Genomic DNA, 13333 nt, shown 5'->3' with positions numbered 1-13333 from the left:
GCTTACATAAAAACAAGCAGAGTACAAACAGCCCCTGTAGCGACACACACTGCCTGCACAGGTACATAGATAAATGTGAACAAAAAGACAAGAAGAACAAAGGATTTAAATTATTTAGAAAGAATAATTTACCTCACTCTGTAGCTGCTTTTCCAATATCTGTCTCTGACTTTCAAATTCATCCAGTGCCAGCTTCCTAGAATGTTCCACTCTCCTCAGTTCTGCTTGGCATGCCAAGTACTCCGCTGAAGGCTGTGACAGCTCTATCCAGAAAGATAGATACTAGACACTCAGAAGAGCACATGTGCACTTTTCTACATTATACCCCTTCAAAACATAAAGCTAATTTGGTTTTGGGAACGTAACAAGGCTTTGCTTGAAATGAGTACTCAGGGATTTTTTTCCTTCCTTTTACAAAGGTCAGGAAATTTTGTTGCCACAGTCACTTAAGCAGTAGGATCTGGACTGTTCTACTCTGGGGAAAAAAAATACATATCCTTATGTAATGACTCTTTCTTAATCTCAAGTGCACACTAAAAATACATGGCATTTTATAACCACAGCTAGGAAAGCACTTAAAAATAATAATGAAATGTTCTTTCACCATTAGTAAAGCACACCAACACTACAGTTAAGCAATACTGTGCTGCTTCTTTCAAAGGGTGACAGGGATATTCCGCACGTTATGATAGCTACCACTTAATTCACAATTTCTACTATGCAGATGTATTAAAGAAAAGAAAACTTATCATGTCAAGGGCTGTTTCATTTTACACAAACAACAGTTGGAGTTTCATGCAAACTACTAGTAAACATAATATAAAGAATGTATTTTAAAGAAACATTATTTCTAAACAAATACTTGTAGAGAAACAAACAAGAAAATGACTAAAATCAATCACACTGACTGTCTCGAAGATGCTGGTTTTCACTGCGAGTCTCATCCAACTGTTGCCTAAGAAGTTTGTTCTGCACTTGGAGCTCCAATTTCTCCTCCTTTAGCAAAGGATAGTCTGATACTTCTTTCAGTTTTTCTGTCAACAATTGATTCTGCTTATTTACCAAGAGAACCTGGGCCTTCACTGACTCCAAATCCAGCTGCAGATAAAGAACAGTTTGGAAGCTTATGAACTGCAGTACTACTTAGTTATTTAATTATTTTTATTTCACATTTTCTTCCTTTTTTTTTCTTCAAATGCACTAATTAGAATACAGCTTCTTCAAATTCACATTTACAATTACCTCAAGCTCTTTTGTGTGTGATATAGCTTGCTTGAGTTCCTCCTTTTTTGAATTAACAGCAATGGCTTCTTCATGCAAAAGCACAGCTTTCTCTGCAGGGAGGATTACAAATGATGAATTAAAATTAGTAGAGTATTACAATAAAGAACTTTATCAATAAAAGCCAGTTTAAGCTGCTATCCTCAACACTGAATTTAATTCAGGACATAAAAATAACTGAATGTCATACACATTCCTTCAGAATGAAGGAAAGCACACTGTGTGTATATACACATACATATACTTCTTCCAAATTAAGGAAATTAAATTCATATGCACATGATCAATAATTTCCTTCATATGCCCCTCACTTAGAAGTCTAAACATGTCATCTGTCCCAGCTCTCTTCCTCAACCTCCAATTAAACATCTTGTGCACAATAAATGTAGAAACTGGCAACCATTCAAGGGTATGGCACCAGACTGTACCAGAGTTCAATTAGAGAATGAATGAACTAGAAGAACTTCAGAAAGAGATGGGAAATTGGAGAAGCAAAATGCTTTGCAGCCTTTGTGCAAAGCAGCAGCTCACAGTTCCCACTGCATTCTGAACAGCAAGGAGCTTCTGACCCGCTACCAGATCCTGCTACATGTTTTCAAAAACCTATTTTGATGGCTTTCTGTAATTGTTTAGTAACAACATTTTGAAGCCTGTTAGTAAAAGTTCTAAAGATAAGCAGCTACTTTATCATTCGTCTCAGAGACAAAGTTACCTTTGTTTTTTTTCTCATCTTCAGTAACTTTATTGGTCCTAGCTATGTATTCTTCTTTTAATTCAAGCTGATATCTAGAAGTAAAAAAGAATGATATACTCCCAACGCATATGTGTGCATAAGTGTACATTCTAGTCTTCCCCAGACTATCCCATAATCAAACAACTATTTTCTGACAATATTAGTTATTTCAGGGCTACTGAAACAATTGGAAAGGGTCCTGTCAATCACTTCATTCAACTACCTGCTCAAATAGCAAGACTATCACTGCCTCTAGAGTGGGACTTCCTAGCCAAGTCTTGAAAACTGTAGATATGTATTCCACAACCTCCCTGGATGACCTGTGCCAATGCTGCACTACCTGTTTCAGCTGAAACTGAAACTCACAGCCTCTATGAACTCAGATCACATGTGCTAGTCCCATACCTATCCTGACAAATCTTTACTAGGCCATCTCCAGTTTCTTCATGATTTTCTTTGATTGGTGAGCCCAAACTCAGGCATGGTATTCCTACCACAACCTTCACCAGTACCCAAAGGACATAATAACTTCCCTCAAGCTGTTGGCTACGCTGCTTCTCATGTCACCCATCATGCTGTTTGCCTTATTTCCTAGAGCATGCTGCTGGCTCTCAGTCAACCTGGCATTCACTCTAGTTCCTACCTTGTCTTTGGATACACAGCTCCTCAGTCAATTCTTTTTCCTTATTTATAGTACTTCATAGGGATATTCTGCCCCGAGCACACAGCCTTGCAGTTTCTACTTGTTAGAATTCCTATGATTTACGTTGGCACAGCCCCCAGGTTTATCAAAATGTCTCTGTACTGAAACTCTGCCATTTGTTGTGGAAGACATTCTCCTTAAGCCTTATGTTCAAAGTTGCTGAGAATGCCCTATGCCAACATCCAGAAAGTGTTGGACAGCATGGGTCCCAGTACTGGCCCCAGGGATTCTCTACTCATAACTGGGAACCAGCTGAACACTGAACACCGCCCAGGTACACCATTAATCACAGTCCAGCAGTCATCCAACTTTACCAATTTTACTGGTACTTACAGTAGCCAAGAAAGCTCAGCATCTTGCATGAGTGGGACATGAATATTTTAGATATTTCTATAACCATCTCTCTTGAATTTTTGCAAATGTTCCAGACTACTCACATCCTTCTCCCAATTATGGCATTAAATATTTACTATAGAAATAAAACCCTTCCTTTTTTTCTGACGAGCATCATTATTTCTATACAATAAACAGTAGCTTTTTGTTTCTGCTCATCAAGGATTTGGGACAAAAAGACACTGATTTTATATCTTCCTAGGCATTTGCAGCATATCTAAAATACTTTGTATGCTGATAAACTAAGTTAAGCAGCAGCACATCCTTAAAATAATGTGCTCTTCCTCATGAACCAAAAGCACTTTAATAAGCATTATTTGCAACTAGTTGCTGTAGATACCAAAGTGGGTCCAACAGTTGCATTTCACTGTTCTCTTGACAAAACTCTCAAATCTACTCAGTTTCAGATGATGCATCATTCTTATAAAAATCTATTCCTTACAACTTTCCTCTGCAATGTAAGCAAAGACACACTAATACAGAAAATACTTATTGTTCACTGACTTGCATATAGAGTAACAGTGTATCAGCCATTCAGCCTAACTGCCTAACTGGAAGATGGGTTCACGCCATCAAACACAAGTAATGAGCTGACAGCACAAGCCTGCACTGAAGCATAAACTCTTCAATTTGCCAAAGCACTCCAGAAAAGTACATCAGCAAAGTTTGTATATACCCACTGCAACAACTCAAATGCAGTCACAGATTATGACTTAGGCTTTCAAAGAGCAATTTGTTTGAAATCATGTTCATGAAGAAAAGAAGGTGAGGTATATCATAGAATCAACCAGGTTGGAAGAGACCTCCAAGATCATCCAGGCCAACCTAGCACCCAGCCCTAGCCACTCAACTAGACCATGGCACTAAGTGCCTCAGCCAGGCTTTGCTTGAACACCTCCAGGGACGGTGACTCCACCACCTCCCTGGGCAGCCCATTGCAATGGCAATCACTCTCTCTGCCAACAACTTCCTCCTAACATCCAGCCTATACTTCCCCCAGCACAACTTGAGACTGTGTCCTCTTGTTCTGTTGCTGGTTGTCTGGGAGAAGAGACCAACGCCCACCTGGCTACAATGTCCCTTCAGGTAGTTGTAGACAGCAATGAGGTCTGCCCTGAGCCTCCTCTTCTCCAGGCTGCACAGCTCCCTCAGTCTCTCCTCATAGGGTTTGTGTTCCAGGCCCCTCACCAGCTTTGTCGCCCTTCTCTGGACACCTTCCAGCACCTCAACATCTCTCTTGAATTGAGGAGCCCAGAACTGGACACAGAGAACATCAGAGAATCCCTCTTCAAAAATAGGGAAAGGTTAAAGCCAATATGTCTGTATATTGGGCTAGTGAGCTCTTTAACACTCTAATCTCCTCTCCATGCCTTTTCTGCCTTCACAAAATGGCGAGTTCTTTCAATTGTGCCCAAAAGAAGTCACTAATACTGCTTCAAATCCTGTTGCCCAAACACAAAACTCATGTCACATTTGTTTTTCAGGTAACAAGACAGAACTTAAACTAGAGCAACAATGTAACCTAATGGTTATAATCAAGAGACAACTATTTTCTACAGCAAGCAAGCTTTTTCTGAAACTGACAGAATATGCTCTCTTACTATCAAAGAGCTAAACAATAACATAAAGAATTAGAGTCAATTAAACCAAAACCATGAATGCAGAGTTTCAAAGTTTTTGCTTTGTTACACTTTTCCAAAGAAAACCTAAAGAGTTTATTATTCCACTTTCATAGGAAGTAACATGTATTCTATTAGAGAAAAAAAAATTACTTTAAGAGTTCCATCTTAAGCTTTTGGTCATATGTCTCCTCTATGTTCCTCACAGCAACCTCCCGACGTCGCAGGGCATCATCAATAGCTTTATTTTTCTCTTCCTGAAGTTTCTGAGCACTGAAATATACACAAACATACAGACAGTGACCAAAACTTCAGTTTGTTTCTGGTTTTGTTTTAAACAACATTTGGAGACATCAAAGGCTGATGTGCTCGCTTGCAGCACTGCAGCAAATTAAAATGATCATTGAAATCTGTCACTGAAATTCATTATGAACAAGCAGAAGTGGCACAAACTAAATTGCTCTATTTAAAATCCAGTACCAATCAATTATGCAGCTATCTCAGGTTAACTTTAGCTCAGTTTCCCACACCAAAAAGGCTTCAGGGGAGACAGTGCTAAGCATGCTATTCCATCAGCACCCTCTGCTGGGTTGTTAAACCAAAATGGTTTTGGTAGTGGGCTATTAATTTTGCTGTGAAAACCATGACAAAGTAATGACATTAAATACTACTGAAAACATTCCCATAAATGGTTTAGTTTTTGTATTTAATCAAAGAAAATGGAACCTTCTAAGGACAAGAAAAAAAAAATCAACAAAATGAACCTCAAGATTAAAGCAGAAAAATAGCATAATCATGTCTCATGAGTGTTACAATTACATACTGTGTTCTATGGGATTTTGGATTTAATTTAACCACTTCAAAGCAAACATCTGGCTCCTTGACCCCAAAATAATGCTGCACTGTTTCATCTGGATGAGGAGGAATAGAAAAAAATCCAAACCATATTTTTGTATGAGCTATCCCAGCTAACAGGGACACTATACAACACTGCAAAAAAAGCAAAACACTGCTTCTGGGATATAGAATCTATCTCAATGGCACATAGGCAGGAGTACCTTGAAGTATGCTTTCCAGAAAAAGGACAGTAACATATTATATATGCCCTTCAGCAACTTACACTTCAAATGCCTCAATTCTTTGCTTCAGTTCCGCCTCTCTGGTCCTTATGACTTCAATATCTTTCAATAGACTTTGTCTCTGAGCGTATACTTCCTTTGCTTCTATCTGAATGACAAAATATTAGCTCTAGTTTTACTTCACATTTAATACATGTATCTACTGTTTAACACATTCAAACCTTCTAGGATCATCTTCGGGAACTGGTCTTATTCCAATAAATATTATTTATATAGTCAGAATTTGAAATAACCCCCAGAACTGACTGCATTTTTTTTTCTATTCCCTTTATCCTTTGAGTAAAAATGCTTCAGATGGAGTCACTACTGGCTACCTGTAAGCACTCTTCTTTTGAGAAATGTCACTGATTAAAACTTATGTAAAGGGGAAAATGTTGGGGGTTTTTTAATTACAGAATAAACACCTTCAAACATCTGTATGTTTTAAGTAGTTTTTGCAGGTTCTACAAAAAAAAAAAACAAAACCCAAAATTGGAAAAACAGATGCCAAGGCCTCCTGATAAAACATGATTTAAAACAGAGTCAATCAACAGCGTTTCAGCTTCTGCAGAAATCAAATCGCAAAAGAGATCTTCCCAGTGATGAACACACTAATTCTAAGTCACATATCTTCCTATTAGTAAAAAGTAGCTTCTCTTTTCCTTAAGCACACAAGACACTATTTCTCTTTGAAGAAATAGCAATTGCCTAAGATTCTGATTTTGCCTTACAGATGCTCATATCGAGTTTTCGAATCTTATGTACTTGACAGTGCTGAAAGACTTAGCTGCTCTACTTAGTGCAAAAATTAGAGCAGTTTGTCAAGCTGTATTTCCTGGGCATAAAGTAGCAAAGCCCTAGATGACTTTCTACCTTTAATGTAAATATACTTTCAACTCAGTAGAGGGCCTAGTCTCTGTTAAGAGTCCTCAGGTAAATGAAGCATATAGTTTTCAGTGAGTGTAGACACCAACAATAGCAATCAGTTATTTATACACAATATTTGATGAATACATGGACCTAGGCAACACTTTACTGAACAAATTTCATGCCCACAGAAGATTGATGACATAAAATAGATGGTTTCTTGTAAACTTCTAAGAAATTCATAGATTAGAAAAAAAAATAATTTTCAGATTGGAAGGAGGTCAATAGTAGAGACTGGTATGTATGATTGTTTTGTTAGCCTATACCATGTGCTGCTCTCAGAGGGGAAAAATCTCTCCAAAGTAAAAAAAACAAACCCAAACATAACAACAAAACACTACAGTAGAGTGAGAATGTGATTAGCATTTGTGAATGACTGTTATTTGGATAGGAAGGTCTACTGCAGACAGCAAGGAAGTGGCTAGGCAAACAAGCAACAGAACAGCAAGCACACTATTCTTTTGAAAACCGAGAAGTATTTCATGGAGATTGGGAGAAGCAGTTTAGAACTACACAGAAAAGATATTGTGTACTGTAGTAACAGTTACTACTGATAAAACACTGTAAGTTAACAGCCCAAGGGAGTAATTCATCACAAAAAAGTATTCAAAGAAACAAAACAAGATGTTAACTTAGACAGTGGCTATTAATAATATTGAACATAATGACACATAGAAATGGTGTACACATTACATAAGAACTATATCTTCCACGTAGCAACTGATAGAATTTATGGTATAAGTAAAAACTACAGTCAACATTCTGTTAAAAAATCTGGCTCTACTCAGACATTTACCTATACTCACTCTTGCAGATGCTTAATCTGTACACCTGTTCATAAGAACAAAAATAAATTCAAAGTTTTCACTAATAAGCCAACTAAAACCTGAATCATAGAATCCTAGAATCAACCAGGTTGGAAGAGACCTCCAAGATCATCCAGTCCAACCTATCACCCAGCCCTATCCAGTGAACTGAAAGCAAATATTCCAGAGACAGAACAAAACTTCAACCCTCTCACACAATCATTTTGTTCTGGATTAAGACAAAATATTTGGAACTTTACCTCTTGTTGTTTTTGAAGCCTCTCAACAGCATTCCTCTCACGAGAAATCAAGGCTTCAGACTTTGCTTGATGCGTTCTTTCTAACTCATGACGCAGCTCAGAGATTTCTTTCTGGGTCTGCGCTTTCTCCTCCATTTTAATCTTTGCTATTTCAACTTCTTTAAAATGTTCTAGCTTTTATGTAAAAGATGAAGAGGAGGTTAAGTTGGGTCATCTTCAAATCAAGACAGACAGTCCCTCCTTAGACAATTCTGAATTTGATGCAGACATTTTTGTTAGGAAATGGTAAGCAAAAGAAAATATGTTCCTGTGATAGAAGTACCTTTGCAGCACATAGTATCTGTCTGTCTCACGTAGTTCTCATGCACTTAACAGACATCCCAAGGTAGATCTTAGATAAAACTGGTAGCTTTAGACAAGATCAAAACAGAGGCCCAGAAAGAAAACACAAGTGATGCTGTCCTTGCAATTAAGGAACGGTCACACTCTTTAATTACTCCTCTGACACCTTCTCTGTTCTTATCCCTTTCCCAAAGAACCACTTCTGAACAGGGATACAACAAAGGCCTACAGCAGACCTCAGGAAGAACAGAAATTCATTTGGATATATTAAAAAAAATAGAAAAAAGCAGAACACATAACTCCACATAAAGAGGGTTGCAGAAACAGAAATCCCAATTCATAGACTTCTTAGCAGAGCTGGGAAAAAAGAAATATATATATATATATACACACACACAAACTAACACAAAAGTATGCATCTCATAAGTACACAGAAGAATTGTAAGGAAGATGCCTCCATACAGTGTGTGAAGTTCCACATATCTAAGAACAAAGAAGAAGAATTTAGAAGAAAATGGAAAGCAAGCATACAAGATAAAAAAATGTGAGGAAAAATGAGCAAAAGAAAAAGAAAAATGATAGCACAACTGCAAGATTGGAGAAAAGGGGGAGGTAACATACAGCAGCAATGTCTGATCAAGGAATACAGGTCTGCAGGCATAAGTTTTGTGAAAAACTACAGAAATGGAGAGATAGCACAACATCACTTACACATATATAAATTTGATTAATACAATCAAAAATGTATTATAAATTAACATGAGAATAAAAAGCTTAACATTCTTCACACGTTTTATGACAAAGGGAAATGAAAAATACACCCTCTGTCATCAAATTAACAGTTGACAATGGATTAATTTAGCCTTTCCTGTTTGCTGTAACTCACTAAAAGATCCTTACTTCAATTTACCTTAAGCTTTAAAAGTTTGTAACTAGCAAAGTCAAAAGGAACAAGCATCTCCTCAAATTCAATGATCAGAGTTATACCTTTTGATACATTTCTTCTTGAAGCTGTTTCTCTATTTCTTTTCTATATTCATGAAGTTTTACTTCTAAAGATTCGTATTTCTGATGCTGGGGATATGAGTCTGCAAACTGTGCATCAATCAGCTGAAGCTTCTCAGCTACAAGAAGAGCAACATGTCCATCATAATTTTAGAAGTCATCACAGTCATCCTACCAAAGATGGCAGGAACTTGAATCTCTGTAGGAAGTTACTTAGTTACCCTAAGTAGCAGCGACACAGAAAGACCTGTGTGGTACAAAAGCAGAAGCAGCACAGAAATGCCATTTATCAGCTCTGTGCAACACAACTTGTATCTAGGAGGTGGGGCCTGGCTGCTTAGGCACTATTTTTCTGCATGCAACTTTTAGGGGTTTTAGTTAGAGCCATGTACATAACAATACAAGCACTCCCATTTTATGCCTATCTCTCACTGAAACACTATCCTAGAAAGAGAAGCAAGGCACACATTTACACTTAACGTTTCCCAGAACATATTTCAGCATGTAACATCTACAGTCCATGTAAGACATTCTAGCTCTTAGCTAAAAGGCTCAGAAAACATTCAAGTGATATGAACCTCATTAAATCATAACAGGATTTCTGCTTCATTTTAAGAAAGCTTAGAAAGCCTTTAGTTCCTCAAGGCTTTAGAAAGCTTACTAGTGATAGGTATGGCCTTTATTTATTACTTTAGGCTGCATGTAAGTGATGAATTAATATAATTAATGAGATTTATTAATCTATACCATTTACCAGTATGAAATAATATCACAGTATCACACAGTATCACAGTATCATCAGGGTTGGAAGAGACCTCACAGATCATCAAGTCCAACCCTTTACCACAGAGCTCAAGGCTAGACCATGGCACCAAGTGCCACGTCCAACCTTGCCTTGAACTGCCCCAGGGACGGCGACTCCACCACCTCCCCGGGCAGCCCATTCCAGTGTCCAATGACTCTCTCAGTGAAGAACTTTCTCCTCACCTCAAGCCTAAATCTCCCCTGGCGCAGCCTGAGGCTGTGTCCTCTCATTCTGGTGCTGGCCACCTGAGAGAAGACAGCAACCTCCTCCTGGCCACAACCACCCCTCAGGTAGTTGTAGACAGCAATAAGGTCACCCCTGAGCCTCCTCTTCTCCAGGCTAACCAATCCCAGCTCCCTCAGCCTCTCCTCATAGGGCTGTGCTCAAGGCCTCTCACCAGCCTCGTCGCCCTTCTCTGGACACGCTCAAGCATCTCAACGTCCCTCCTAAACTGGGGGGCCCAGAACTGAACACAGTACTCAAGGTGTGGTCTAACCAGTGCAGAGTACAGGGGCAGAATGACCTCCCTGCTCCTGCTGACCACACCATTCCTGATGCAGGCCAGGATGCCATTGGCTCTCTTGGCCACCTGGGCACACTGCTGGCTCATGTTCAGGCGGGTATCAATCAGTACCCCCAGATCCCTCTCTGTCTGGCTGCTCTCTAGCCACTCCGACCCTAGCCTGTATCTCTGCATGGGGTTGTTGTAGCCAAAGTGCAGCACCCTTTCAGAGGTTGTACTTACCGATAGATTCTCTGTAAGGAGGCACTGAGGTTGTCTGAGTTTCTGTGTCACGACTTTCCTTACTTAGATGATGCTCTGTAAGTCCGATCAAAATCTGCATAAGAAAACCTATAAAGATCAAATATATTAGTTCTGATTTCATGACAAAACTGAATTTGAGCCTGTAATTAATGAGATCACTTTCACTGTACAAGAACACATATTCTATTTACCAAAAGAACCAAGTACTTAAATAAAAATCAATACTGGTAAGCTATTGAGGTTTTATTATAACCACAATCAAATCCACCTTATTCTTCAAAGCTGACCTTTTATATTTTTTCCTTTCATCCATCTGTTTGGCTGCTGTTGAGTTGGCCTCTCTTCTAGACCGCGTGGGAGAGGGAGAGACACCGGGCTTACACCAATGTGATGCATAATGGACAATCTGTTTATTGAAGCTAAGTGTGATACCTACGTAGTGGAGTTCAGCAGAGGGGTGTGTACTTTGATAGGCTTACACAGGAGAAATGGCCTGTCCACACGCACAGAGGCAGACCTGACCAACTACCTTCCTTAATCCCCCTTTGCGGCAGCCTAGCCACAACATTGCTTGTTTCCAGAGCTGACCAGCCTGCACTCCTTGCACAGCTCAGCTACAGATAGCAGCTTCTCTGCCAGCCTCCCAAGGCCACCCCTCTGCAGCTGAGCCTCCTTATCAGTATGACCTAAGTCTGTTCAGTTACTCTGCCTGTTCTTTTCACTTCACTTCACTTGGGTGACCTTATTGCTGTCTACAACTACCTGAGGGGTGGTTGTAGCCAGGAGGAGGTTGTTCTCTTCTCTCAGGTGGCCAGCGCCAGAATGAGAGGACACAGCCTCAGGCTGTGCCAGGGCAAATTTAGGCTTGAGGTGAGGAGAAAGTTCTTCACTGAGAGAGTCATTGGACACTGGAATGGGCTGCCCGGGGAGGTGGTGGAGTCGCCGTCCCTGGGGCAGTTCAAGGCAAGGTTGGACGTGGCACTTGGTGCCATGGTCTAGCCTTGAGCTCTGTGGTAAAGGGTTGGACTTGATGATCTGTGAGGTCTCTTCCAACTCTGATGATACTGTGATACTGTGATACTTCAGTTCTGCTCAAACCCCAACAGACTGCTAAGGTTGATAATTTGAGAGGGCAAATTATTACTACTTTAATTATGAGATCATCAAGCAATAGTGGTTTCTGAAGATCAATTTACTTGCAGCTATGCAATATAGCAAGGTTCCATCATGCAGACATAAGAATTATCTCTTACATAAACCAATGTAAAGTCAATTAAGTCTTTATAAGCACAATCCAAACTCTGAGTTTGCCAAAGCTTCCAAAGAGCATTATATTTAATACCTGATTACAGATTTTTTTTCTTACTTCTAACATTCAAGTAATTTATTTTGTAGGTGAATGCTAACACTTCATCCACACCACAAGCAGGAATTGGATAATCTTGAAATGTCATATTCATCAGCCTAGTACACTGTAGGTTTCAAAGTCTGACTGAACTTGTACTACTTAGTATGAACATACACTCAAAAAATGTTAATTTCTATTGCTCATATCTTAATAAAAATGAAGCTGACACAATTATCCTTATCTACATTGTGTATAAACATCTCTTACCTTTATTTTCCTTCTGAGGTCCCAAAGTCTGGAAGAAATAAAAAACATTTTAGACAGCCTATTTCATCACAATTGTACTTTAAAAATTGTTTTCAAAATCAAAATAACTTTACCAGTGATTTGTAAAGATTGGATTTTGGATTGATCCTCATTAATTGAAGAAGATCTTGCATAGTCCACAGCTTTGGAGAGAAAAAAAAATCAGAAAAAAATAACTAATTCAAAATCATTTCAGACATGTAACAGGCACTATTTTAAAGTGATACAATTTTTTCCCATTTAAGGAAGATTCTTCCTTGTAAAACCATTTCAGAAGTCTGCTGTTGTAGTACTATATTAACTTGTGGTGGTCTAAAGTTAACACTGTAGTGAATCCTAAATTATAAACAAGAAATAGGAACTTTCTGCACAGTTTTCAATAGAAAGTAAACAAAATAGATGATTGGCTACAGAAGAAAAAATGGTTAAGTCTACATAATTTCATTAATTTGCTGGACTAGTACAAAATTTGTTGCATAAACTGTTCTTGGCTCTGCCACTTCCTGCCTCCTCTTCTTCTTTTCCCTGTGATGGCTGATCTTGCATGGCTATCCTAACCTTGGCTGAGTAGGTAACAGTGAGGCTTGGTTTCTCACTGGCAGGGGAGAAGGTGGCTGTTAGCCCCTTCTGGGTTTGTCCAGGAGGGAGAAACTTTGTGTTATTAGGATACTGTAAATAATTGTAAATATATGTAAACGTATTTTGTTCATATGTGTTGTATTATATGCTTTTATATTTTAGCTTGCTGTAAATATATAGCTTTATCTTCCAAATCTTCTGAGAGTTTTGTTTTCTCCCCACTCTGGATACTCTTGCTACTTTCCTTGCCTCTTTTTTTATGACACAAATCAGATGAGCTTACTAACACAAATGACAGCTAACTACTCACCAGATTAAAAAAAAAAATCAGTTTGAAACAAT

The 13333-nt window shown here is 38.7% G+C and overlaps 1 protein-coding gene across 1 annotated transcript in view; it reads right to left on the bottom strand.

Annotated features, from left to right (window-relative positions):
• The window catches only part of OFD1 (OFD1 centriole and centriolar satellite protein), a 36302-nt gene that overhangs the window by 18754 nt on the left and 4215 nt on the right, over positions 1–13333 (bottom strand). Inside the window, exons 3-13 of the mRNA XM_064143090.1 lie at positions 12487–12555; positions 12374–12401; positions 10738–10845; positions 9170–9306; positions 7841–8014; positions 5850–5956; positions 4883–5002; positions 1994–2067; positions 1243–1334; positions 909–1098; positions 133–263 (exon numbers count right to left, since the gene is read on the bottom strand). Coding sequence (XP_063999160.1) covers positions 133–263; positions 909–1098; positions 1243–1334; positions 1994–2067; positions 4883–5002; positions 5850–5956; positions 7841–8014; positions 9170–9306; positions 10738–10845; positions 12374–12401; positions 12487–12555 — 1230 coding nt within the window. The remainder of the gene's footprint in view (positions 1–132; positions 264–908; positions 1099–1242; positions 1335–1993; positions 2068–4882; positions 5003–5849; positions 5957–7840; positions 8015–9169; positions 9307–10737; positions 10846–12373; positions 12402–12486; positions 12556–13333) is intronic.

The sequence above is a fragment of the Pogoniulus pusillus genome, chromosome 5 (genome assembly GCF_015220805.1).
Source record: "Pogoniulus pusillus isolate bPogPus1 chromosome 5, bPogPus1.pri, whole genome shotgun sequence".
NCBI lineage: Eukaryota > Metazoa > Chordata > Aves > Piciformes > Lybiidae > Pogoniulus > Pogoniulus pusillus.
The sequence above is the reverse complement of the archived record's forward strand: the minus strand, read 5'-3'. Positions and strand labels throughout refer to the sequence as shown.